At 59.5% G+C, this 23,569-nt stretch overlaps 1 protein-coding gene across 26 annotated transcripts in view; it reads right to left on the bottom strand.

Annotated features, from left to right (window-relative positions):
* Positions 1 to 23,494, bottom strand: part of Ccdc187 (coiled-coil domain containing 187) — a 43,590-nt gene extending 20,096 nt beyond the window's left edge. For 23 of the 26 annotated variants that reach the window (XM_063244349.1, XM_063244348.1, XM_063244350.1 and 20 more), the window contains exons 1-8: positions 11,850 to 23,494; positions 9,907 to 10,005; positions 7,752 to 7,910; positions 5,010 to 5,213; positions 3,878 to 4,893; positions 3,527 to 3,621; positions 1,720 to 2,168; positions 1,358 to 1,475 (exon numbers count right to left, since the gene is read on the bottom strand). In XM_063244349.1, coding sequence (XP_063100419.1) covers positions 1,358 to 1,475; positions 1,720 to 2,168; positions 3,527 to 3,621; positions 3,878 to 4,893; positions 5,010 to 5,213; positions 7,752 to 7,910; positions 9,907 to 10,005; positions 11,850 to 12,378 — 2,669 coding nt within the window. In that variant the 5' untranslated portion in view covers positions 12,379 to 23,494. The remainder of the gene's footprint in view (positions 1 to 1,357; positions 1,476 to 1,719; positions 2,169 to 3,526; positions 3,622 to 3,877; positions 4,894 to 5,009; positions 5,214 to 7,751; positions 7,911 to 9,906; positions 10,006 to 11,849) is intronic. The other 3 variants (XM_063244345.1, XM_063244344.1, XM_063244351.1) reach the window with 3 other exon arrangements.
* Between the last annotated feature and the right edge of the window lie 75 nt (positions 23,495 to 23,569).

The following is a 23,569-nucleotide window of genomic DNA, read 5'->3' on the forward strand; positions in this document are numbered from 1 at the left end:
CAGGGAGGGGTGAGGGCCATGTGCCAGCCTGACCAGCCCCTCCCGTGGTTGGCACTGCTGCCTTGGCAGACAGTAGGCTTGAGATGCAGGAGCCATGTACTGGGCACTGGCACAGTCAACTAGGAATTGGGCTAGACTCAGGCAGACGACCCCTACTGCAATTGCTGTCAAGAAGTGGGAGGGTGCTCTGGGGCAAAGGTGTGGGCAGCTTGCTGGGCTCCCCAGCCCCTGGCACACAGACACAAGCAACAACTCAGCCCTCACCTGATGAGTACCAGAGTCCCTGCAGTGGAAGAGAGAGTAACTCCTGGGGTCCTGGGGTGAGGGCCAGGGCCCATCCTGACGCCCAGCCAGCCTGGAGACCACCTGACCCCCACAGGAGCCCAGTCTGTCTGGGCAAGGCAGGGGACACAGTGCCCACCGCCTTTGGGCCCCTCCCTGGCTGTGTTCCAGGAACACGGGGCCCTTCTGGGCCTGAGCCTGGGGACACACCTGTCCTGTCTACTGGGAGCCCGGGGCATTGATCTTAACCTCTCCCCAATTGGGCCCAATCCCTTTGAGCTGGGATGGCAGAGAGCAGAGACGCCACTGGCCCAGTGCTGCTCCCTACTGGCCACTGGGATTAGGTGTGGAGTGCCTGGAGGATGCCTCTAACCCTAACCTACCACCCCAGGAGGTGGGCAGGCACTGGGGTGCAGGGACAGCTTTGGGGTGGTAGAAGGAGGTTCAAGAGGAGGCTCTGGCCTGTCCATGAGTCCTGGGGAGACTCCAGAGGACCACTTGTGGAGCCGGGTGTCCTTGGGCAGTGTCCAATGCAGGGCCAATTATGAGACCACTCACAGGACAACAGCTTTGGAGACTCCATGGGGTTACAGGGGTCCTCTCAAGAGCAGGAGGAAGCTGGGTGAGATGGGGCCACAGAGGAGGGACCCAGCGCTCACAGCAGGGACCTCACATGCACTGGTGTCACCCGGACACCAAGAAGGCCAGGGCCAGATCTGAGGTGAAACTAGGTGAAGGAGCCGTGAGCAGGGCTCAGACATGGGGCGGGAAAAAGGGGAAAGACATAGCAGGCTGCCGAGGCCTATGGCAAGAGTGCGATGACTGTGTTTCCTGTGGGCTCAGAGCCAGCACAAAAGGCTGTTTTGTGGGGGACCTGGTCTGGGGTGTCTCGTGGCCTGGGTGGGGCTCAGATTAGGTTCAGCTACAACGGTGTCCCCGAGCTGCTGTACGTCAGCATCAGAGCCTGGTCCAGATCCTGGGCTCTGGCTCATTTGACCTGGCCTGGCCTTGGCCCTAGGCCAGGGGAAGGGGTCATGGGGGCCATGAGAGGTGGACAGAATGGCTGAGGGCTCACCTCCCTGCGCCGGTGCCAGCGGCTTGGAAGACAGCCGAGTCTCCACATAGCCTCTGCTCAGGCTGCCAGTGTCCCTCCTGCAGGGCACCTTTGGAAAAGGGGCCAATGTCACAATGCACTGGTGGAGCAAGGAACACGGGGACGGGGCTCTGAGTTGTGGTGACAGGTGCCCCCGGCTGTGCCAGACAAGGACCTGGCAAAGCCCCCCCCAGCTTGATGACGGGATGGACAGGATGCCGGGTGTGGCATGTGTCACGTGCTGTGCAGCAGGGCCAGCTATTGTCACCTCGCACCCTCTTCAGAGAAGACTTTGGGGGACTTCCCGCCACCCAGGGCTGTGGCACCTGAGGCCCCAGCCCCACCTTGGTGCTGGCTCTCAGAGCTGATCACCGGGGCCCGAGGCAGCGGTTTCATGTCCAGGAAGTCCTCACGAGGTGACCCTCTCTCTCCACTGGGCACCAAGGCCCCAGGGCAGGCCAGGGCAGAAGGCGTGGTGCTGGGCCCCAGGGGCAGCAGCTCAGAGGCCAGGTCCTGGGTGGTGGCCGATGTCTCACTCTGGCGGAGCTTGGCGGTCAGGATGTCAATGCGCTGCTGCAGGACATCGGCCATGGTCTCCAGCGCCTGCAGCCGGGCCTGCTTGTGCTGTGCATGCAGGGGGCCATACAGACTCAGACGCTCAGCTGCCTGTGGGTCCAGGCAGATGTGCAGCCCCCGGCCTGGGTCCTGGAGCTGCAGGGAGCGTGGCAAGGAGGCTGACACGGGCAGGGGCGTCGCTGGGCGGTTCCAGGCTCTATTCAGACACAGACAGAAGCTGCAGGATGGGAGAGAAGAGCAGAAGCTTGGCCTGGCTCAGCTGCCCCAGGAGACAGAGAGAAAGCACCGAGCATCCTCCAATGGTGGGTGGGGCTGTCAGGTGCCAAGGGGCCCAGGAGTCAGATGCCTGCCACCATGTGGATGGCGTGTGAGGAAAGAAGGCAGCTGCCACAGGACAAGTCCTGAGAGACCCACTCATAGAAGGTGCCCGAGCCAGAGAGCCAGAAGTAGAATGGAGAGTGTCACAGTCTGGGGGGACACAGTGTTAGCACAGGCAGATGAGAACTCTGTGGGTCCGCACCCAGGAGGCTGAGGCAGGCGGATGGCTGCAAGTTCAAAGCCATGTAGCAAGCGCCATAGTGAGTTCAAAGCCAGCCTGGACTACGCAGCAAGACCCTGTCTCAATAAAAACCAAAACAAAAGTGAAAACCAGGGGGTGATCACTGGTCTAGTGCCCAGGTAGGGCCAAGCAGCTCAGGGGTGCTGCTGGGCAGGTAGATGACTACAGATCGCAGTGTGGTACTGCCTGTTTCGAAAACCCAGAAGCAAGGACCCTGAAGGCTCCGCCAAAAAGGAAGGGTAAATGCTGAAGAGAACAATTTGGCTCCCTTCGGGTAGACACCCCCCAGCAGCTCCCTCACAGTACACTTTCTGCTTCAGCTAAAAGGAAATGTAAAATAAAAGCAGATCCAGAGGGACTGAGGGTCAGGTGCCGTGGTAGGCACAGTTTAGCACTTTTAAAAAAGATTTTTGGAGGGGATGGGGATTTAGCTCAGCGGCATAAGCGCCTGCCTTGCAAGCAGGCAGTCGTGAGTTCGATCCCTAGTACCGATTTAAAAAAAAAAAGATTTTTGGGGATAAGGTTTGCCATGTAATTGAGGCTGACTTTGAACTCACGAAGTAGCCCAGGCTGGTACCTTGAATTTGCTTCAACCTCCAAAGTCCTGGGAGAATACCTCAATTATTTTTGTCTGGAGTTATATTTTTGGAATGTAAATCCTAGGATTTTAGATTTTTGGAATTTTTGAGCTTTCAGTAGTTGGGATTGTGACATTCAAGGGTGTACTGCAAGCTAAATGCTGTTCCCCAGGGGCAGGCGAGAGGGATGGGGTGACAGCTTGAGCACATGGTCCTTCCTGTGAAATGTAGCGTCCCAGAACTGGGCGGATCAGCATCCGCACGACACTGTGCCTCGGAGCTGTGCATTTATAAGTTGGTCACTGAAGTCCCCTCTGTGAAAACGGGTCAGTTCCACCCCACACATTCCTGGGGGTGCCTGGCAGGGGTGAAAAGCCCCCCAGGGCCCTCCCATCCTGGGCAGTGTCTTCCATGTGGCTTCCCCACCTCTATACCCACCTGCCGGGTATCTCCTGGTCCCCCAGTACCACACCGGAAGTCACCTTGCTCCAGCCCCGCTCAGGTGGCTCCAGGCTCCCAGGGGCTTTCAGGACCTGAGGCAACAAGGTCAAGGTTAGGTCCCCAGGGAAGAGGCCCTGAAGCCTTGCCCTGCACCTCCAAACTGGCCCAGCCTCCTCCAGATCTCAGGCTGGGTACTTCAAGCTTTTTGGAGACCTTGGGACCTCTATGGGGGCTTCGACAGAGGCAACAGGGTCCTTGGGGATGGCTTCACCGGAACCCTGCTGACCCCGGGAGATACCTCTGGGTGCCCTGGCTGCACCCACACCCTGGGAATCGAGGAGCCCATACCTCCGACTGTGCTGAACTGGGCACGAAGGTGACAATGCCAGGACTGGTCTGGGAGACCACAGGGACTGTCTTGCCCTGCATGGCCTCTCTCTGCCTCCGGTAGACCTCCTGCAGCCGCTGGCTTCTCTGCTCCAGCACGTCTGTGGCCATGGCCGTCTGCTGAAGGGCCTGCTGCCGCTCTGCCTGTGCCTTCTGGCACATAAAGTCACACAGGGCCTCGGAGCCACGTGAGTGGCCCAGGGGCCTCCGGGGTTGCAGGTGGGGTGGGCACGACCACACCTTAGGCTCCTGCCGTGGGGAGCTCCACAGCCAGGCCTGCCTGGCTTCAGAGGGAGGGGTGGTGGCACCTCTGCCCTTGCAGGAGGATCCAGTCCTCTTCAGGTAGGAACCATTGCGCCGCGGGGCAGGACGCAGTCTTTCCTTAGGGCTCCATGGTCTGGGCTCAGGGACTCCCCAGTCTTTACTCTTCACCCAGGCCTGTTGAGGACAGGCCTGCCTGGGAAGGACACTCCAGGGCTGCTGGGGAAAGGGGCTCAGCTTCTCAGGAGGGCTCCTAGGTCTCTGGAAGCAGGGCTCCCATCCTCTGGCTGCCCGGGCCCTCTGGGGACAGGGCTCCCACTCGGTCGAGGTGCTCGAGGCCTGCTGGGGATGGGCACGCCTGGCCCTGTCCAGGTTAGAGTGTGTCCCCTCGGGCGTGTTGCAAGGACTCTTCAGGAAGGAGCCCTGCCTGAGCCAATTGTTCCGGGTACCCTGCTGGGCCAGGTTCTGTGGCTTCATCTTAGACATCTTGTGCTTCAGCCTGTGCTTAGGGCTCTGTGCCAGCTCCAGCCCAGCCTGAATCTGCTGGCGGAGATCTTGCAGGATGGCCATGGCACTCTGGATCGTCGCCTGCTGGCTGTGGGAAGCCAGGCTGACTGTGTTCTCCGACACCTGCGGGCCACTGCTGGCTGAAGTGGGCCTCTCTGGCCAGGTGTGGACTGATGAGCCCTCCGAGGCCAAAGCCTTCTTGAAGTCCCCTGCAGTGACAGGTATGTTGGGCCCCGGGGTGGCTGTAGGGCCCCCAGGGAGGCCTCAGCCCTGTCCCTTGAGGCCCCTCCAGTATGCACACAGGCACCTCCCTCTTCGTGCCCACCTCCTGGCGCTGTGGCAGAGCGAGTCAGAGCATGGCACAGGCGGGAGCTACCTAATCCCACGGCGGGGCCCAGGTCCCTCGAGGGCTCTGCACTCTGGCGCGCGGGCCGGGTGCGCCGGGTGGTCTGGGAGGGTGGCGGCCCCAGCAGCAGCCATGCCAGCTCCCGTCCCCTCCTCCAGGCATGAACACCAATGGACTCGGGATCTGGGACAGAGAGAACATGCGTATGGGCCTCAGCACAGCCTGCAGCCCTGCATCTGCAGGTTTGGGAGTCGCTGGGGGCAGGGCAAGGGGATCCCAGGCACCACCTGAGATGAAACTCTGATGGAGCCGGTCAGTGAGGCTCTGAGGCAGCTTGGAGATAAATGATCCCCCCGCCCGAGCATGGGCGAGCTTCCTGTGATAATGTCATACGATTCATGTCACCCCTCAAGGCTGGACTTTGGAACCCCAGGGCACAGTCACCAGATCTACCCTGGTCCGTTATCCTCAGCAAGCCATCCACAGGGGCCCAGCAGAGACGGAGCAGGCTGCTGGCTCACACACACGCTTGGGCACAAGCGCTCCACTCTGGGCTCAGCCAGCCCCCCCGGCTCTGAGGCCCCACCCGAGCAGAAACCACCCCCTCACCCCCAGCCTGCCTTCCTGCTACTGGGCAGGGTGGTGGTATCCAGAGATGCTGTGCAGGTAGTGTCATCCAAAGCTGCCTGGTACCCATGGAGAGGCCTCTCATTGGGCCACCAAGATTTGCTCCTGCCTGGCTGTCTGACTAGGCCACTGTTTCCCTCCCATCCACCCTCTAACCTTTGGCCACAAGTCACTCTCTCTCTGCAGATGGGGTCCCAGGGCCAGGGAGGCCAATGGTGAGTCTCAGTGGGCCCAGACGTGGGCGCCGCCACCCAGCAGCTGGGACTCTGGGCTTCCGAATCCTAAATGGAGAGCGTGCCCAACAGCTCCTCCCCACAGGACATTGCCAGCTCTGAACCTGGCCGCTTTACTTAGAAGCAGGTCCTCACTGAGCTGCTCAGGCTGGCCTGAACCTGTGGTCCTTCCTCAGCCTCCCAAGTTGTGGGACTCCCAGACCTGCATCAATGTGCTGGGTGGCAGTCACCACCTCCAGGGCAGGTGACCTGGAAGGTCTGGATTCCGCTGGCTCAGCACGGCATCCGCCAACACCAGCACAACCCAGCTTGTCCACTCTGCCCTGCAGCTGATCTGCGCACACGGCTGGCCCTGCTGCCTCTGTGATGAGGGGACGCCCCTTGGGCCCCTCCATCATGCAGCCAGCTCCCCATCCACCGGCAGAGGGGATCTGGTCGATAAATGGGTCCTGACGGGCACATTTTTTCTTCTGCTGAGCCGTTTAATGGCAATTAATTTTTTTATGAGAGGATTTTTAATCTGTGGAAATGGATGAAGTCCCCAGGTGCCCTGCCACAGCTCCAGGCCAACCTAATCTACGATAAAAAATGCAAAGCGAGGCGATATAATCGGAAATTAAAGATCGGGCTTCATTTTCCTTTGGCCGGGATGGATGAATATTTTATAACTATTGTGATTTAATTTTTTGTTAACTACAGCAAATTTCTAATTCATCCAATTCCCAAGTCCGGTGGCTGTGACCCCTGACCCCAGGCTCATCTCTCCTTAGCCCAGCTGTGAGTTCGTCACTGACAGAAACTAATGGTGACCACCGTCAGGGTGACAGGGTGCTTACGATGATGGATGTGGCCAGTGGCACGCCCTCCCGACCCCGTGTCGGGCGGCAGGCAGGTCGTTTTTCAATTGAGCCATAAAAATGAAACAAGCCCAAAAGCCAGGGGGAGGTAACATAGAAGGGGCACAATTTATGCATTTTGGGGGACCTTCTTGTGTCCTGTACTCTCCTTCCAGGAAGAGTTTCTTCTTGTCCAGGGTCACCTCTGGGCAGACACATGTCACACAGCCCTGGGACATGTCACCAAGCAACACCCAGGTGCAGTATCTCCCCTCGGAAAGCCATGCTGCAGCCAGGGGCAGAGGGGCTGACCATGTCAGGCAGGAGTGGCACAGGGTGACAGCTCCATCATCCCGCCCTGGCCGTGGTGCTGGGGAGAGACAGAGGCAGGCCCACCAGGCAGCTCAGGAGCCCCACCTGGCCCTGGGGTCACACAAGTGCTCAGGGCAAGGGTCTCCCCAAAGCCTTCCTAGTCCCAGGGACCCTCTGGGTGTAGCCCCAAGATACGCTGGCCTCAGGTTTGAAGCATGGATGTCAAGCTGGATGGGGCAGTGCCAGGCCCTGGTTCTGCTGCCTGAGTGGCCCTGAGCAGGTCACAGAACCTCCTCAAGTCTCAGTTTCCCACTGTTAGGATGCAGCACACTAGCCTCCAGGGACCCAGCTAGGAGCTCACCCCACAAACTCTGAAAACCACACCCAAGTCTGAGTACCAGGGTCTTTGCAGGGCCCAGAACTCAGGCTGAGGGACCTTGAGGTAGAAATTCCTCTCCCCACTACCCATGGTCACTGGATGGCATTCTGGAACACATGCTGGCTTGTACCCTTGAGATTTGCTGACTAGGCTGTGTCCTTACAGACCTCACGGCCAGAGATGCACTGGTGACCTTAGGGTCACCACAGAGGACGCACCCCATACAGCGCGAAACAGAGCCAACAGGTCCCCAAGACAGACACCAGCACCCACCATTTCCCTGGACTGCGGGGACCCACATCCTGGGCAGCTGGAGCCCAGGAGCGAACCTTACCTTTGCCTTTGGCGGCTCTGCTGGGTGAGGGTGACCCAGGGCCCTTGTCCCTCCTGCAGGAGCGGCTTCGAGTCCTCCTGGGTTTGTCTCGGGGACCTCGATGGGGAGGAGAGCGGGTGTGAGGCCGGGAGGTGAGTGGCAGGACCTCCTCGCGGTTCCCTGAGTGAGTAAAAGACAGTGAGCCCAGCCAGTGTGGTGGTGGGCAGGCTCCTGGGGCAGAGTCCCCACTGCATCCCCAGCTGGTGTGAGGCTGTCTGCAGTTCCCAGGCCAATGGCCCAGGCTGTCGGGTTTCCTGCCACCAGCTGAGCTCTTTGCATTGGCATAGAGGCCTGGCAGAGCACAGGCATGATGAAGGGCACAGGGCCCCTGCGTCCCTCAAAAGAATGGATCACCAGAAGGCCTAGGGGTCAAGGTTCCCAAACTCTGTGCTTGGCCATGGTCCCAGGCTGGCTGATGCATCGTTTCCAGGGAAGGAGACGTGGCTCTGCTCGGGATCCTGGCCTCACACGCTCAGTGCCAGCCGCACACCCCACAGGCACTATGGCTGCTGCCCAAGGGTCTCCCGGCCAATGTCCTCCTCCCACAGCCCAGGGAAAGCCCTCACTGCAGAGTCCTAGGCCACCCAAGCCAGGGGAGCCCAGTCTGTGCTCAACCCTCCCCAGTCAGTGGGGTCACCCTCTCCTGACTTGGGACAGAGGCTCCACTTGACCCCCAGCCGCCCATCCATGGTTCTACTGCCTGGAAAAAGGCCAAGATCCCAGCACCATATCGCAGTGCCCTGGGCCTGGCCCTAACACTGTCCTAACATGAAGGCAGAGTGAAGCCATTCAGCTCCATGGCTCCCAAAGATGAGTGTGTGTGGTTCATTCAAGAGCTGGGCTATATGAACTCTAATATTGTACTTGAGGTAGGAAATGTTTTAAAAATCCTGTATTTTCAGATAGCTGGACACAAAACATAAAATAATGTAGTGTTTCTTAGTTGTGAAACATGCCAGTAAAAATGTTCACAGCCCCACTATTTGAATATTTGTTCTGATGCAAAATTAAAGTACCAGCAAAGAACTCTGCAACTTATAAAATATGTGGCCCTCAATGAAGTGTGAACATTGTGTGAGCCTACATGTAAGCTGCAGACATGGCAGAGCTGACCAGAGGTTCTGAAGATCATGTTTGGGTCGAACAGAACAGATATGGGCAATGCCTGGTGGATCTTCACATCCCTAACATGAGGTACCTGGGTTTTAATTATCATTGCAAAGGCAATATTTAAAAATTTTCAATTTTAATTCTAATTCAGCTTCCAAGATTTTGCCTATGGGAATATCCACTTTAGGTTTTCATTTGAGAATCAGAAAATATTGTTGATTTCAGGCTGGGCAGACAGCAACATTACCATCACAGATACCATTTTTAAAACTATGAGGCAGCTTATTAGAGGTAAAGAAAAAGCCTTCTAAATGAAGGTACAGTGGATTTGTTTTTAAAGGCTAGGCTTGGGTTCTAAGACAATCTATCTGGCTATGTGATCTTGAATGGAATCTGGGCCTCAGATTTTTTCGGTGGCATAATGATAATGGTAGAATTTGCCTTTGCAAATTATCATGATTATCAGAAAAGAAGGACATGAGAGTAGTCTAAGAGATACAAATTAGTTGTTTTAAAATGGTAAGTAGATTGTTCTGCATACACGGGTGTATGATTTGTGGCAAAATTTTATTGGTATGAGTGTGTGTGTGTTTATGTATATGCTTTGCTTACCTTGTAAATAGGCCTATGTGGATTGTGAAAATTGATTATCAATTTGAGCATAAAAGCACCATGGTGCCCTGGGCCTGGCCCAAACACTGTCCTGACATCTGCAGAGCCGCCCTCACCTTCATCTCTGGGACCAGGCATGCCATGCTGGGCATGCCCAGCCGACAGATGACCAGCAGACCCAGGAGGGCAGGGCCACAGGGTCCATGGGGATGACCTGGCCTCTCTGGGGATGCCTACCCTGCCCAGTGTCTCTTTCCCCGAGAGGCAGAGAGTTGGAACATGCATACATGCACACTCATACACGCTCACTCACGCACACCCCTTCCCAGCCAGGGTCCCCATGTCCTCTCCATGGAGAGGGGCAGCATACTCTGCCCACCCTGGATCCACTCACCCGGAGTCTGGTGCCAGGTGGCCCGAGAGAGCTCCCGCCCCGCGCCTAGGAACATCTGATCTCTCCCTTGAGGCTTCATCATGCGGAGGATGCTGAAACCTGGGACAGACAAGAGGGAAAGGGTACGTGGGGAAGAGATTCCAAGTGGAATTCCAGCGCAAGCTCAGCCAGTGGCACCTCCAACCCAAGCCCCAGGCCAGGAAGGCGTCTCAAGAGCCGCAGGACACAAAGGGGCTGCAGTGGCGAAGCTGCAGCTCACCCTGGGAAGAGCCATACACACATGGCTCCTGAGGCGGCTTCACACCAGCAGGGAGCTCTAGGGGCCTCCTGCTCGGCACCCAGCACGGCCTGGACCACACACAGGCAAGGGGGTCATGGCCTGAGCTTGAAACCCTGTTTACGCAGCTGGGCACGGTAGCACATATCTGTGATCCCAGCACTCGGGAGGCTGAGGCAGGAGGATCACCACATGCTCAAGGCCAGCCTGGCTACATAGTAAGTTCAAGACTAGCCTGAACTACGTAACAAGTGACTTTTTTTTTTTTTTTTCAGTACTGGGGATCGAACTCAGGATCGCCTGCTTGCAAGGCAGGTGCTTATGCCGCTGAGCTAAATCCCCAGCCCCATGAACTATACATTACAAGCTGCTGTCTCAAAAAGCAAAATTCTGTGGGCCAGGGATGTAGCTCACTGGCATAGCACCTGCCCGGCAAGCATGTGGCCTGAGGTCCTGAGTTTGATTTCTGGTACTAAACAAACAAACAAAAAACCCAAAACACCAAAAAACCCAAAATTGTGCAAAAAGATCTGATGATTGATGAAAAAAAAATATATATATATACACACAGAGGGAGAGAGAGAGAGAGAGAGAGAGAGGCAGAGATAGACAGAGAGAATTGGGGTTTTTCTTCTTTTCTTCTTTCTAGCATAGGAGGTGGAACCCAGGGCCTCATGCACCCCAGGCAGGTGATCCACCACTGAACTACAACTACAAGGCTTCTGTTTGTTTTTAATCTGAGATAAGGTCTTGGTAAATTACCCAGGATGGCCTCAGATTTGAGCTCCTCCCACCTCAGCCCCCCTACTCGCTGGGATTATAGTCATATACCACGGTATCTAGCTGTTAAATTTTATATGTATTTTCACATGATTTTTAAATGTAAGCAAATATCTTTTTTAAGAAATGGCAAGCATCTCCCATCTCCTTAGGTACAGCTAAGCATTTAGATGGGGTCCCCACCTTCTGCAGGGAAGTTCTTTAGATACCCGCTTAATTATCACCCTGGCCCTGGCTCTGTGTCCACTGGGAGGGAAGCAGGTGCCCCTAGATGTTGCTGTCTGTTTAAACTCTCATATATACCCCAGGGCAGCAGGGACAGATGCCAGGCCCAGACCCTCCCATAAGCCCTGCATGTGCCTATTCTTCCGTCTTCCCCGGAGAGTCTGTCTTATCCTAGACCTGGCTTGGAAGTCCCTCTGTTGTGGTTCAGATCACAATGTCTCCCAAGAGCCTCATGTGATCATAAGCAGGGCTTGTGGCAGGTGATTAGACCATGGGGCACCATAGCCAGCTCCTCCAAACAGGAGGTGGGGCCAGGCTGGAGGCTGGGCACTGGGGCGTGGCCTGGGAGAGTCCCTCTCCCTGCCACTCCTCTCTTCTCTGCTTCCTGACATCGTGCTGTGATAGGCTCCCCTGAACCACACCACCCAGCTTGGAGCCACCCACCCCACCGTGGCTGAAATGTCCACACACTGTGAGCCAAGACAGAGTCCCCCTCCTATAAGTTTTGCCTGTCAGGGGTTGAGTCCCAGCAATGATACCCTCCCCAATCTCCAGCTAGCTTCAGGGAGCCCTTGGGGCCTAGGGCACCTTACACACCTCCCATGCGGCCACCTCGCCCAGCCTCCCTCCCAGCCTCCCCCTTCCCGGGGCTGCCGCGGACCTGGGTGTGCGGGGGCTGGAAGGGCGGCTGTCACCTTGCGGGTCCTCCTCCTGGGCGCCAGCGTGGAGGTGGAGCAGAGGTATGAGGTGCTGGAGGGGGCTGAGGTGCCCAAGGAGGCACAGCTTGCCTGCCCCCATGCCTGCTGGCGGATCCGGTCCCGCAGCCGTTCTAGCCTTGGGTCACTCTTTCTGGGCAGCTGCTGCAATGCTGAGACCAGGGGTGGCCTCTCCTTCCAGGGTCCATGGGGAGGGGCACAAGGCATATGGCCCCCGGAGGAGCCAGACAGGGGGCCAGAGGATACTGAGCTGTCCCCATCCTGGGCCTCCTGGTCAGAGGACCACACAGGCAGCCTGCAAGCTATGCACCATGGCTCTGCAGTGTCACTGGTATCCGACCAGGCCAGGAGGCGATGTGTTCCAGTGGCACCTGGCTGCTGGGCCGGCCCAGGCCAACGCAGCATGGCCATGACACAGTCCTCAGCCGCAGGCCGCCGGAACCTGTCCTCCCTTGGAGAGACAGGCACAGCCATCAGGCTGGAGCCCCACTACTGAGCTCCTGAGCCAAGCAGGGCTGTCCCAAGACCCTCGCTTCCCCTTCCCACTTCAGAGGGCAGAAGGGCCAGAGAGGTCCTGCCGTGACCCGCCCTGGCTGTCCCAAGTCCTGTCCACACCCCATGAGACCAGCCCAGCATCTAGACAGGGACCCTGAGACTGGGAGGGCCGGGCCTGGCCCCATGCTGACCCATGCTAGCAACGTATCCTCAATCCACGCTGTCCCTACCTGTGTTCTGTGCCAGCCTTCCCGGGGCCCCCTGTCCCCAGGACCCTGGGGGAGGACAGGCCCAGCTTCAGGGTCTCCCTGGTGCAGGGCAGCAGCGCGCCCCCCAGGCAGGTGGGCAACCCACCCAGGATTGGGGTGGGCGAGGGGCTGAGTGGGAGTGGTGTCGTCACATGGTGGCCTCGACGCCTACAGCTGGGCACCCATGGCTTCTTGGGATGGCTGGCACTGCCAGCCCTGGGTGCCCGCCTGCGCTGGTCCCCTGACCCAAGCGCAAGCCTTCTGGACGGTCATTGAAACTGGGGACAGTGGGTGTGGGCCCGCTGGCAGCGGGTGGGGCTTCCTAATGAGCTGCCACCTAGGGTGAGGAGAATTCCAGGTGGCCTGGTGACAGCATAATAACCTTGTGTCACCCATGACAGAGCCTGGAGCTGCCACTTGTGCCCCAGATGCTTTAAGGGCCAGGAGCGCCAGCTCCCGCCTTGAGGGGGTTTCGGAGCCCTGGGCTCACCCCAGCTGCAGGCTAACCTCAGGCACGGGAAGTGGGGAGCCAGGAATCCCCAAAATGCTCCTTCCCTCCTGAGTGTCCTCCAAGAAAGGCAAGGGTACCTTGGTTCTAGGTGGCCTGGGGAGCACCCAAGGGTGCTCGTTCTGTTCTGCAGTTCTGGGCCTGCCCCATCACACTGGACCAGCACTTACCCCTGAGCAGCTCCTGCCCTGACCCGGCCGCTCTTAAAGCCCTGCACTCAGAATGTGGGGGGCAAATGCCCCCGTGTGCCACCTCCCCAGCCTCAGAGCAGGAAGTCCTGGTGCACTCCTGGTGTGAGTCCAGGCACCCACCGTGGGGTTGGGCACCCCAGTACCTCTGCAGCCAGGTTCCCGCGGCAGCACCGTCCAAGTCTGCCAAGTCTGCCCAACCTGGTGTCCAGGACAAGGCCTCTGTGCAGCTCCCCTGCGGACGTCACCCCTCAAGGCTGAAATGGAGGAGATCTCACATGTGTCCCGTGGTGACGTTTTCAAGAGGTGGGCACTGGAGGCCCCAACATCCCTGTCACAACACAGCAGAGTTAAGCACTTGGTCACAGATACCTGGTGGGTAGGAAATAAAGCCCACGCTGAGGTCCAGCAGCCAGGAACCTCGTGTGCTGGACCTCCCCCTCCCACTCTTCAACAGTGCAGTACTGTGGCCCCCAGATGGAAGGTGGGACCCTAGGCTCCTGAGGGCAAGGCTCCCTCTGCTGGTGTCACGACAGTGGCACAGCTCAGGTCCTGCACCACCCTCCAGTCCCCTGGATGGCCACACCAGCTGGTCAGCTGGTGGGGAGCAGAAGGTTCCCCAAAGAGCTGGCAGGGACAGTGTGGGCCCAGAAGCATCCCATGGGGGTGTCCTGTCGGCACCCCTACTTTATGGAGTGTCCGGGCTCAGCCTGCCACAAGTCCTGGTGGGTTCCGAGGCCAGGAGTCAAGCCACGCCCATAACCTGCCCCCCCCAGGGCAGGGGGTCCCTGGGGTCTGTGGGCAACACAGAGTCCACACACAGGGGCCACTTTCTGGAGCCACAGGGGCCTTGAACCTTCCCTGTCCCAAAGAAGGTGTACATAGGGACCCTGAGACCCTGCCCTGGCATTTGCCTCCTAGGTACTAGTACCTTGCCCAGGCTCCTAGAGGGCAAAAGACTCAGGAACTCACGGGAGCTGAGCTGGGCATGGTGGCTGGGAGCCCGGGCACCTCAGTCTCCTCCATCCCAAGTGCCAGCTCACCCACCACTGCCCTGTGTGGTCTGCTGGAGGTGACACCCCAGGCCCCACAGCTATGACAGGCACAAGGCACAGCCATACCTGCTGCCTGATGAATGACCAGCAGGCACTCTATGCCTGTTAGCAACAATGTTTACTCCTCACCTCTGGGTCCTAGGAACACAAACCTGGGCAGCAGGGCCAGCGAGGGCGAGGCCACCACGCCCACCACCATGGGGCCCCAGCGCTCTCCACAGCAACAACAGCTGGCACTGAGTGTTGGCATGGCACCCAACTGCCACCATGAGTGCCTCCCTGGCCTCCGGCTGCTGTGGCCGTGCCTGCCCTGAGGCCACCAAGAAAGGGACAGGGCCCTGAGTGCCTACAGCAGGGGTGGGATGGGTCTCATGGAATGACAAGTGAAAGGCACAGGCTACCCATCATCCACAGCCTGCCTGTGACACATCACACACAACATGCTACACCCACAGCGTGCACACAACATGCAACATGTGACATCCACTACATGCTACACCCACACCATACTACATGCATAATGCACTACTCGCAACACAGGAAGTGCCAATACAACATTCTACACACAACAGGTGACACAACACACTACACACAACATTATATACCACATACTGTGCATGCAACATGCACCCCCCACAGGGCTCTGCAGAACCAGTGCCAGGGCGGGGCATCTGCTCCCCTTTCCCCCTGGGCCCTGTACCCTGTGCCCCCAGCCACTGATGCCCCAGCCGGCCGTGCCCCCAGAGATAGGGCCTACACTGAGGTGGTGGCAGGTGCAGGGGCGGGGACAGGGTGACACAGCACAGACCGGGGAGGCTGCTGCGAGCAGGGCGTGTTGGGAGGCCAGATGGAGGCCCTGCAGGGGAGGTGGAGCAGAGATGAGTGGCCCTGTCCCAGAGCCGCTCCTCCTGTCCACCTGGGGCTCAGTCTCCAAGAGGCCCTCATATGACCTGGTGGGCCTGCCATGCCTCTGAGAGGACCTGGCCAGCCACCCCAGGGAGCTCAGCAGCCTCCTGGCGCGGGTTAGCTCCAGCAGGGGCCCAGCCCTACTACCTCGGGTGCTGCTGTGCTGAGCCACTTGGGCTGGCCAGGCTGCTGCTCACCGCTTTGGCCCACAGAGACAGCAATGTCCCCTAGGCATGTGAGCCCCTGCGTGAGCCCCTGAGGATGATGTTGTCACCTTACCTTCGTTACACAGCGCAGAGTCGAGTCCCTGCCTTGGACAGGCCCCCTAACTGGGATCCCAGGGAGCCACTGCTACACACCCATGGCCTGGGCTGCATGCAAGTGAAAGTTACATGGGAAAGGACCTGCGGTCCACAAGGGCTGGGCATGGTCATGGAGGCCAAGGCCTTCGGGTCACAGCTCTGCGTTTCCTTCCACAACTGCCACCATATCCACTGCACCTCACAGGCTTGTGGAGATGCTCCTGGCAGGGCCAGGACTGGTGAGCCACGCTAGAGGGGGTCTGTGCTGGTCAGTTCCCCTGGCTCCCCACCTCTGCCAGGGGCTGGGCCATGCAGGTCCACCAGGGTCCATACCAGGGTCCTCGTGGGTACTAGGCAAGCACTCTGCCCCTGGACCACAGAAACACCTGCAACCCTTTTTCTTTTCTAATTTCTGTTTTGAGACAAGGTTTCTCTAAGTGACCCATGCTAGCCTCAAGCTTACAGTCTTTCTGCCTCAGCCTCCCGAGTCTCTAGGATTACATCCTACGGGTCATTTGATGATAATCTAGGGTGCAGGCCCCCTAATGAGACCTGAGCTCTCCAGCTCCCGGGGCTCCCGGGGCTGCCTCTGCACTGACAGGGAGGGGACACATCTGCACGAGGCCAAGTCCAAGGCAAGAAAGAATCCTGGGCCTCCCTACCTGCCTCTGCCCTCTGGCTTCCCACCCTCTTCCTTCCCAAGGTGCCGGGTGGATGGAGCAGGGCTCAGGCAGCCACTCTGACACTCACCCTCTGGATACCTCCCGGGCTCCCTGTTGGGGAGAGGGCGCTGGCCAGAGGCTATGGCCTGCTACAACAGCCAGGAGCAGGCAGCCCTAGCTGGAGCCATAGGGTAGCTGCTCAGGTACTGGAGGAGCTGCCCCGCCCAGAGGTTGCCAGAGAAACCAAGGCCTCGCAGACGCCTCCTGCTCTCCCCTAGCAGCCTGAGAACCCTATTCCCTTGCCAGGAGCCTCAGCTGCACCGCCCTGGTGTGGGGCGGGACACACACACCTACAACACTGCCCCCCTCAGGTCTCCCCTGCCCCTGAGCCCTGCCCTGGTGGGGAGACGCAGCACACACTCAGAGCCCCAGAAGCTCTTGGGTCCCTGAGACCCTGGCAGAGCCCAGCCCCAGGTGCCAGCAGGACACAGCAGAGGACAGCGGCCTGGAGCACAGTGCAGTCAGGTGACACTGAGACAGCCAGGGTCCAGCAGGTGGGTGGGTAAACAGAGGCAGGTGGCTCAGCACCGCAGGGCCAAAACCTGCAGAGCCACTCACATGGCCAGAGTGAGGCTGTGGGCACCTCGGGGACCCTGGGGACACGTAAGGAGGCTGCGGGTGAGGGCATGCCAGGTTTCAGGCTCTGCCCTTGCTGGGGCGCCGGTCCCCAGATCACGTGCCAAGAACTCTCCTACATGCTATTAGACCTAGGGGCTTCAACTTGGGGTGCTAACCTGCTCCCACTCCTATCCCAACCCCAAATGCTGGCATCTGGGGACCTACACCCTGGGGCAGGCCACCTGGCTGATGTCAACTCAGGTCCCTGGCTGTGATGCACAGACCCAGCAGGGGGCGACCTTTCTCCATGCTGCTAGAAAGCCTTGGGGGTGGAGGGGAGCCATCGTCCCCCTCATGTACCCCCACAGGGTTTCTCTCCCATGGAGAAAAGAGACCCCTGCAGGTGTCAGGAGTTTGGGGCATGGGAGGAAGATGGCCATGGCCTGGTCTCTAGAATACTTGTAGGGGCCCATGCACCCCAAGGAGCATGGGCAGGGCTCTAGCTCCCCAGGCAAACCGCTTGGACTGGAGCTGGGCCTCCACAGCAAGGCCACACCAGGGGTGGCTCCTGCCCAGGGTGGTGCCCAGGAGGGAGTAGCCCGCACCCAGGGCGGGGGCCCTAGATGTCCCGGAAGCAGAGTTGAGCTCAGGCCCTTCACCTGGCACCCAGATGTCCATTCTTGCACGAGGAGAAGGCTCAGGTGTGTGCCAGCCCTGTCCTCAACATCAGGGAAATGGGGCCATCTGCCCGAGGGTGAGCACCGAACCTGGAACCCATGAGTAGCTGACGCCTTAGGACTTCAGGACCTTCCCCTACCATGTCACTGCACCCTGAGCAGCCACCAGAGTCGACAAAGTGAGACCTAGAGACCCAGCAGTCTCTGTGGCCCAGAGCGGCCCCTCCGTCCCCCCACCTATGTGCCTACTGAACACCTGTGGAGAAGGGATCCTAAACAGTGGAGCCAGAGTCCTGCACAGCCCCCAGCACAGCGGACCCTCTAAGCGGAAGTGTGACCTCTGGGGACAGTGCAGCTCTGGTACTGCCGTCCAAAGACTGAAGCAATGCTCCCCAAGTCCCCACACTGGGGAAACCAGACAGGAGACTCCCTTGGAGCCCTGGACTTGTGCCCACCAGGCCTCAACCAACCCCTCCTCACATCCTGGGCATCCCACCCTGGCATTTACCAGGGCAGGCAGGTGGGCTTGTGACCCTGGAATCCCAGGCCACAGGAGCAGGGGCACCCAGGAAGCATGCCAGCCTTTAAAGGCATCATCAGTGGAGGACACCCCAACTGCCAGCCCCCCCAGGGGCCCCTCTAACACCAAGCACCACCTTGCCCAGGACCATGCCCTTCCCTGTGTCTTAGCAAAGTCCTGTCTCAAAAGAAAAACTAAACAAGGGGCTGGGGATGTAGCTGAGTCTGTGCAAAGGCCCTGGGTTCAATCCCCGGTCACACACACGTGTGCACATGCACGTATGTGCACACACACAGAGCAGACAGGTTCTCCGCTGCTTTCATTGAGGCTTTCAGGGGGGTCAGAGTCAGTGCCAATGGACAGCCTGACCCTCCTCGGGATGGAAGTGAAGCTTCAGCCTTGGACACTCCAGCCTGACTCCATGTGCTAGGGTCCTGGCCTCACACCCTCCAGGGTGCTGCTGCAGGTCTGGGGTGGGACAGGGACTGCGGGTCCTTTCCTGAGTCGAAAACCAGCCGATCTGGGCTCCTGAGAGGGAACGTGGAGTGCTGGCCCATGCAGGTGTGTGTGGGGGAGAAAACCCCAGTCTGCTGCTGATTGCACCCGAAGCAGGCTGAAATGCAGGGGTGGGGGATTCCCAGACAACTCACAGCCGGTCTGTGGGACCTCTAGGCAGAGGGAGGAGACCTTGGACCCAGGGGTAGATCAGCAGCTGGGAGGAGCCACACAGCAAGCCCGTGCCCCCAGGACAGCCAGGGTCAGCAGCCTGTCTTGTCCCCAGCTCCTGAGGGGCCCTGGGCAGCTGTCCCCTCCCAGCAGCCCCTTGGCCTAGCCTGGAGCCCCAGGGATCTCCACAGCTGTAGCACCCCAGCTCCTAACTCAAGGAAAAGTAGCCCTTTGTCCCCAGTATCGGCCATGGCTGTCCCCTCTGCCACCGAGTCCTTCTGTGACCCTGCCCGGGGCTCAGCATGGACACACATCCCTGTCTGCCCACAGGCTGCCCAACATGAGACTGGGCGATGGTGTGGGAAGCCAGGGCCTGGGAAATATGGCTTTCCAGACAAGAGCTCAGAGCCCACTCTGGACACCAATGGACGGGTGGCACCCTCTGTGTCTATGAACCTAGGGCATGGCAATGCTGTTCCACGCCCCGGCCTGTGCCCAGCAGGCGATCATAGCAGAGGCTGAGGATGAGCCAGAGGGTGGCTCTCGGAGGCCAGAACCAGGGGCTCCCTAAACTGCCACCATTCCACGTTCCTGGCCAGCTCCTGTCTCCCAGCCTGGTGGCCCCAGGGGTACCTGGGCACCCTCTGGCCTTGATGTCCGTGGATGAGGCCCACGCTCAGGGGATGCCCTGTCTGCCCAGAGCTAGGTACAGGAAGGGACATGCAGCCCAGAATGGTCAAAGGGACCGGTAGACATGGCTGCACAGTGGCCGCTGTCCCTTGCCAAGATCCCCACACCAAGGGCTTTGTGAGCAGATGGTGCCCACCAGGCTCCCTTTGGCAGAGCAGCCGGGATGGGTAGAGAGACATCTGGTATGGCCAGGCCAGGACCTCACGCCATGTTGGCCCAGGCTCCCTGTGTCCCCTGCTCTGTCACCAGATTGTCCTCCCAGCAACAGCCCAGGACTTCCAGCCACCCGGGCCTGAGTCAGGGTGGACAGACTCCTGGCCGGCTCAGGCCATGCCCACTGTGCCTGCCTCTCCATGGCACCAGCGCTGAGTGGGGCAGAAAGGACACATATGGCTGGATGTCACCGGCAAGGGCTGGGTGGAAGGGTGGCAAGGCACCCACAGGATGGTGCACTCCAGGCCCGCTGTGTCTGCCAGGCAGCCTGGCCTCTATAGAACACAGGCAGCGGTCACTGGCAGTCCAGAGCCCAGGCCAAGTGCTGAGCGTCAGGGCAGGAAAGTGCTGTGCTCCGGGAAAAGCTCAAGAGCAGGAGGTACCTGGGGCCTCTTGCAGGGGACTCCACCTGCTGATGCAGGGGCTCCGGGGGCCCTCTGACAGTCACCCCCAAGGCCACCCCGAGGCCCCTGTCTCCCTGGGTCCTGGGTCCCAAGTATGAACCTTGGGGGCAATAGGGTGTGAGGAGGAGAAGGACCATGGCCCTCATGACCCAGACAACAGTATAGCAGAGCAGGGAAGTGCCCTAAAGAGTGGGTGTGGTGTGCATGGTACCCCAAAACGTGCTTCTACCTGGAGCTAAGCACATGGCCTTTCTTTATGGGACCAACGAGAATCACGAGATCAGCTGTGTGAGGAGGTGCACTCCTGTAATCCCAGCACTTGGGAGGCTGAGGCAGGAGGAGCACCACAAGTTTGAAGTCAGCCTGGGCTACACGGTGAGACCCTGTCTCGAAAAAAATGGAAGAAAAAGAAGAAAGAAAGAAAGAAAGAAAGAAAGAAAGAAAGAAAGAAAGAAAGAAATCAAAAAAAAGAATAACAAGGTCATCCCAAGTTAGAGTGGTTTGAACTGCAAGTACCAGGCAGAAGGGGACACGGGGTGGAGAGATGCCTGCTGGGCCCCCACTGAGACCTAGGAGGTCCCCTGGGGGGGGTTGGCAAGGGCACACGCTCTGCATCATGTCACCGGCCCAGGGTGCGGCTTCCCAGCAGCCCTGGAGGGGACACAGGTACTGGACCTGCGAGACCGCAGGTACTGGACGCTGCCGAACCAGGCATCAGCTCCCCACATCGCAGAAAGGGTCAGACTGGACAGAGGCCTCTGTGTCAAACAGGCGAGGCTGCGTGGCCTGTATAGCAGGGAGGGAGCTGGGGTTGGGAGACTGACTTTGGGATGTCAGAGCCCCTTTGCCGCCCCACACCTCACATGGTATGGGTTGCTGGACCTATCCTCAGGAGGCAGAGCCATGAGGGCTTCCGGTGCCCCGCCTAGGTGGAGGGAATGGGTGGGTCTGGGCACGGGACAGGGTGACAGAGCCCATAGCCTCCAGCGAGTGGCCCAGGAATGCTGCGAGGCCAGATGTCCCATGCTGACACGGTGGCATCGAGACATTTCCTGGGTGCACGTGTGTCATGACCAGGATGATGCTCAGAGCTTCCTGGGTGGGACAGACGCTTCCTTCACCCAGAGTGCCGCACCCCAGGGACCTGGTGGCCCTGAGGACAGGCAACAGCAGCAGTGTCGTGGTCAGGGCTGGCAACAGCGAGGACGTAGCCATCTTCTGGGAGAAGCATGATGGGTCCCCTCGCAGGTTCACAAGAGGTCTGAAGGTGGCAGGGGCACCGAGGGCTCCTGTTAATTAAGTGTGTAGTTGTGTGTGCGTAGACATGTGTCCCCTCTCCATCTGGAGTCCAGCAGGGGCTGGCGCAAGGCGTCCCAGCCTTCACTGCCCTGGGGAAGGGTCCTGAGGGGGGCTCAGTGACAGCCACAGACCCTCCAACCCAACCCGGCCCTGAAGACTTGGGGGTTTGGGGCCATGTGTCCTGTGGGTCCCTGTACCAGCACACTGTCCCTGGGGTGGCTGCAGATAACCCTTGCCATCCCCACCCAGGCCCCCACTGGCCTGACCATCCATCTGCCTCTCCTGAGCCCGGGCCTCCTCACTCCTGGAGGCTCGGCCATGGACCCCAAAACTGCCCCTGGGCACCAGAGTCACACAGAGCAGCAGGCTAGGGACAGGGTGACACAGGCAATCAGGAAGACAAAGCTTGGCCCCCTGCCAAGTCACAGACTGTGCCTCTGAGCGCTGAGTCGTCATGGGCAGGTGACTGTGGCAGGGTGGCCAGTGCTGACCCCCAGCAGGGCTGGGCAGGCCTGAGATGATGCCAGTCCCACTCACTTCCTCAGAATGCCTGGCCTGGGCGGCCACCTGGCACACACAGGGTCCACGGGCCTGGCTGCGTCTCCCTGCTCTAAGGCCCCTCAGCGGACCAGGCCTATTTGGTGGGAAGGGGGTGGGGGTTGTCCATGGTTCCAAGGGAGCTCTACCTGCCAAACACCCCTGCATGGAGGGAGGTGCCAGGGGCTCTGGGACAGCAAGGCCCAGTCCCCTGAGGCTAGGGCAGGGAAGAGCCACACAGAAGCTGGGGAGGAAGCAGGCATGCATTGGGGTATCCTGGAGTCCCCACTCATTCCTGTCATCCTTGGCAGGTGGGCTTGGCACCATTCGTCCTCATCAGCACACTCTGTCTCCGGGCCTTCTCCCAGGACAGAAGACAGCCCTCTGCAGGACAGGGGGCAGGAACGCTGTCCCCGAGGGTTAGGAGAGGTAGTGAGGTGACAGCGCCTTTCTAAACTTGGCCTGTCAGCGCAGCACTTGCTCCTGTTTCCCTGCTCTTCAGGAACATGCAGGGGCTTTGAGGCCGGTACAGTCCCAGGGGCTTCTGTATGCACAAGGCTGGGCCTACGGTAGCTGCTGCCAGGGTGGTCACATCCTTTGGGGACAGGAAGACAGCCTGCCACCAAAAGCCCATCACCATCCCTGGCCTACTTGGGGGGGCCCAGCACAGAACTGCAGTCCACCAAGGTGGTTCCCCCGGCTGTGTACCTACTGCCCTGGCACGGGGAGGCCCAGTGGCCCCTGCCATCAGGCAATGGCTGTTAGTGCCAGCTGTCACACTGCCTGGGGAGAGTGGACCAGCGCGGGCCACAGCCCCTGTTTATCCCATGTTTATTTCTTCTGCCCTTTCTCCTTGCCTGAAGCCGCTGAGCTGTGGCTGCATCCATCTGCCTGCCTGAGGTCTGGCTCACCCTCGGGTGGCCTCGGGCAGCTCCTGCTAGGCCAGGCCCAGGGAGGAGCTCTGAGGAATGTAGCCACTTCCGGCTGCCCAGCTTGTCTCTGTCCCACCACAAGACACAGCCACTCTCCTGGGTCTGGGGTCTCCTGACCACACCATGAGGCCTGGGAAGGGGTGGACAGAGCCAAAAGCAAGGCCACGCCAGGCTGCCACCCTGGGCCCCATGCTGATCAGGGCAAAAAGGATACAGTGAACCCAAGGCCACTGGCTTTGGATGGGCAGTGGCTGCTCTCCCCACCTCTCTCAAAGCACCAAGTGCCCACGTTCCTGGGCAGGAGGCCAAGGCCGGGAGGGGCTGCATAATCCTGAGTGTGGTTCTGGAGACAGGGCAGGCAGGGCCCCCTGCGTCCTCCATCAGGCCCCATTCTGGGGAGAAGCAGGTACCCCAGGGCCCCCACTCCCTGGTCAGGGCTCAACCAACAGGGGAGAAGGGGAGCCCCAGGGAGGAGCACCTGTCCAGCAAGTAGGTGGGTGGGGGGGCAAAGGTGCAGGTGTCCCTGCTGTCACCCAGGGCTCTCAGCCCATAGAAGTCCCAGGGATAGGGATGGGCAGCCCTACACAAAAGGCCCCTCCTCTGCACTGCCCGGCCTGGCCTGCAGTGGCTGGGGGCTGCCCCCCTCCCGGCCCCGCCCCCCACCCCCACTCCCGGGTTGGGCGTATGGCAGCTGCGGTGGGCGCCGTCCCCTGCCTTGCCCTCCCCTCCACGCGGGCGGCGGTGA

The sequence above is a fragment of the Cavia porcellus genome, unplaced genomic scaffold, assembly GCF_034190915.1.
Source record: "Cavia porcellus strain 051 isolate PalLab524CR breed Dunkin Hartley unplaced genomic scaffold, mCavPor4.1 scaffold_49, whole genome shotgun sequence".
Classification (NCBI taxonomy): Eukaryota; Metazoa; Chordata; class Mammalia; order Rodentia; family Caviidae; genus Cavia; species Cavia porcellus.